This window comes from Pistacia vera, unplaced genomic scaffold, assembly GCF_008641045.1.
Source record: "Pistacia vera cultivar Batoury unplaced genomic scaffold, PisVer_v2 Contig767, whole genome shotgun sequence".
Lineage (NCBI taxonomy): Eukaryota > Viridiplantae > Streptophyta > Magnoliopsida > Sapindales > Anacardiaceae > Pistacia > Pistacia vera.
In genome coordinates, this window is record NW_022196631.1 from 256,071 (window position 1) to 259,403 (window position 3,333).

At 33.6% G+C, this 3,333-nt stretch overlaps 1 protein-coding gene across 1 annotated transcript; it reads left to right on the forward strand.

The window, feature by feature from the left end:
* Positions 1–650: 650 nt before the first annotated feature.
* On the forward strand, positions 651–1,055 carry LOC116116229 (zinc finger BED domain-containing protein RICESLEEPER 1-like). The gene has a single exon (XM_031402324.1). The coding sequence runs from the start codon at positions 651–653 to the stop codon at positions 1,053–1,055; it is 405 nt and encodes a 134-aa protein (XP_031258184.1).
* The last annotated feature ends 2,278 nt before the right edge of the window (positions 1,056–3,333 follow it).

Consider the following 3,333-nt stretch of genomic DNA (forward strand, 5'->3'; position numbering starts at 1 on the left):
GACTCATCGAAAAAATTGTAGACTCCGGATCCGATTGGAAGTAATCAAATTCAATCTCTAATTGCAGATACTGAGGAAGAAACACATGAAGAAGATGACCCCCTTAATGATGTATCACAGAAGATTATGTGATGACCCTGGGAGAGGATTCAAGTTCAAAGTCACAAATGACCTTAACTTCACATCATTTTGATCAAGAGTCGGTGAGGAAGGACCTTGCAATGATGATTGTTCTACATGAATATACTTTGAGCATGATTGATCATTACGGGTTTAGAAGATTTTGTAACAACATGCAATCATTGTTTAAGGTTGTGAGTAGAAATACTATTAAGAAAGACATATTCAAGATTTATGATGTAGAAAAAGAGAAGACAATGAAATTGTTAAACAAAAACCGGAGTAGGATTGCTATCACTTCGGATTTGTGGACGATCACAACACACTTTATTGACAAAAATTGGGTCTTACAAAGTCGACTCATAAAGTATTATCTTTTAAGGTTTTATTATTCTTATTTTTTAATTATTTTTTATGTATAATTAATGTTGCAGATTTGTATATGTGTCTTGCCCACATACTAGAGATGTGCTTGCTACGGCATTGATGGACTGCTTTTATGAGTGGAATATTATAGAAAGTTGTCGACAATGACGCTTGATAACTACTCCACATGTAATGTAGTTGTTGAAGATATCTTGAACGAACTTCCAAGTGCCTCACTTAGGCTACGTGGTTCATTGTTTCATATGCGTTGTTGTGCACATGTTCTGAATCTCGTTGTTCAAGATGGATTATCGGTGATTGGACAAGGAATTACAAGAATCCATGAGAGTGTTGCTTATTGGTCAGCATCGCCCAAAATAGAGCAAAAATTTGTTGAAGTGTCACATCAAGAAGGCATTGAAAGTACGAAGAAGTTGACTCTTGACTGTAAGACTCCCTGGAACTCAACTTATTTAATGCTTGAAGCTGCTTTCATTTACAAAGATGTGTTTTTTCGTTTAAAGCTTCGTGAGCCACAATATAGATGTTTGCCAACGGAGGAGGAATGAGAGTTGGCAGAACAAGTTCGTTCAAAGTTGAAAATATTTTATGTTGCCACAAACTTGTTCTCCGAAACAAAAATCTGACGTCTAATATTTATTTCCCAAAAGTTTGTGAAATTAGAATTGCATTGTCTAGCTGGCTCAGATGTGGGAATGATTGATAAAGAATATGGCAACAAAAAAGCATGGAAAATTTAGCAAGTATTGGGATGTGATTCACAGTGTCTTGGAGGTAGCAATTGTTTTAGATTCTAGATACAAAATGAAATCGTTAGGTTATTTTTTTTCCTCGGATCTATGGAGTTGATGGTAAAGATCATATCATGAGAATTCAAGGATTTTTATTAGATTTATTTAATCAGTACCAATCTAAGCAAGGAAGTAGTCAACCTCCTTCCAATACACCTTCTCTTCATACTGATATTTCTTATGGTGAGGAAGACGGGTCCGTTAGTGACTTTGAGATTTATATTGAACAAGAATCCAATGTTATTGAAGGAAAATCAGAATTAGATTGTCACTTAGAGGAGAAACTTTTGCCTAGGACTCCTAACTTTGACATATTGGTTTGGTGGGAGGCAAATGGGCCTAAATATTTAATCATCTCTTCTATTGCTCGAGACATCCTTGCTACTCCTGTCTCCACAGTCACTTTTGAGTCTATATTTAGCACGGGTGGGAAGGTAGTAAGCCCATATCACAACAGACTTCATTCAGATACATTAGAAGCATTGATGTGTGCTCGGAATTGGTTATGGGCGGATATAAAAGGTGATTATATCAAAATTTTATTTCTTTAACATATTTGTCTTATTGTCTTTAATGTATATTTTGCATTCTTATTAGGTCAACAATCATGCTCGACATTTTTTAATGACATTGATGACGAAGAAGAGGAATTATGACAAAGAATAGGTATGCAATTGGTTAGATATTTAGTCTTTGATGTGTTACATGCTTCTTATGTATTTTATAATTGCAGAGATGTGGACTTACCTAACTGGAACTTGCAAAACTTGAGGAGAAAACAACTTAGAAATTTGTGATAGAGTTTACTGTTTTCGTATTTGTTTAAATTTTACTGTCTCAATTTGATTGTTGCTCTTATGGTTATGTTATACTCTAAAAATTATATAGATGGATAGATGCACTTCGTGGAATGTTATTTATATATTTGGTAAGTATTTAAAAATAAATTAATATTTAAAAACCGTTTCTAGAATTAAAAGTATAAAAAAAGATTGAAATTTATTGATATTTAGAGATTCACATTATAAAAATGGGCGGGTTTGGGCTGGGCCTGAGGTTACAAAAACCCGTTGAGTCGAGTTTGAGATTTACCTGTCATACCAGTGACGGGCCTAGACCTTTGTCATAGGGTCGGGCTTGGGCCTGGGTCAAGGGGTACCCAGTCCCAGCCGGACCCATTGCCATCACTTTCCAGATTGAGAAGGTACAGCCTCAAATTCCATCCTCTTCATTGGGATGCATCGTTTCATAATTTCCTTCTGTTCCACAACATATAAGTTGAATTTCAGATTCTCGCATTGTTACAACATGTGGTTCTCGTGGGCACATCAGTTCATCTTCAGTCACGGATGCCGAACCTGTGAAAATTTGATCAAATCAAAAGAAAAACAAAATAAATAAAAATCAAAACAAAATAAAACAAAAGACTGTTTTCTTTTATTAGAATTTTTTGGGATTTTCAAGTATTTGGTGACATGTAAACGTTAACATTGAGATATTGACCAAATATTTTGTTATCTTTACTTTTATACTCCTTTCATTAGAACCTTTTAAATGATATCATTATAGAAGATAATTTGGTATAGAAAGGAAAGGAAAAAGCAATTGGTTGACAAAAAAGTGATTTTCCTGCTTAAGTAAGAATATAGTTGTGTTAATGGACCTGATTGGGCTCATTATATTGGGCTCAAAGGAAGTAATAAGGATATTAGTGGCCCAACATAACATGATACAAAAATGCTTGGCCCGTCCTGGCAGAAAATAGGTTTTTTATTTTAGACTAGAAAGCAAGACTAAGGATAAAACTCAGTAATGCAACCACAAAAAAAATAAAAAAATTTATCTATAATAATTTTTAGATTACTGAAATAGAAATTAAAATAAGTGTCAATATAAGCATGATCTAGGCTTATACTAGCACAATAATACCAATAATATGATATATTGATTGTCTGTGACTCTTTTTAATTTTTTAAGACTAGAAATATGCAATTTTAGAAATAATTTGTTAGACACTGTTAAAATTTATAAATCA

Coding starts and splice junctions, on each gene's coding strand:
- LOC116116229 (XM_031402324.1), top strand. CDS start 651: ATGACGCTTGATAACTACTCCACATGTAATGTAGTTGTTGAAGATATC.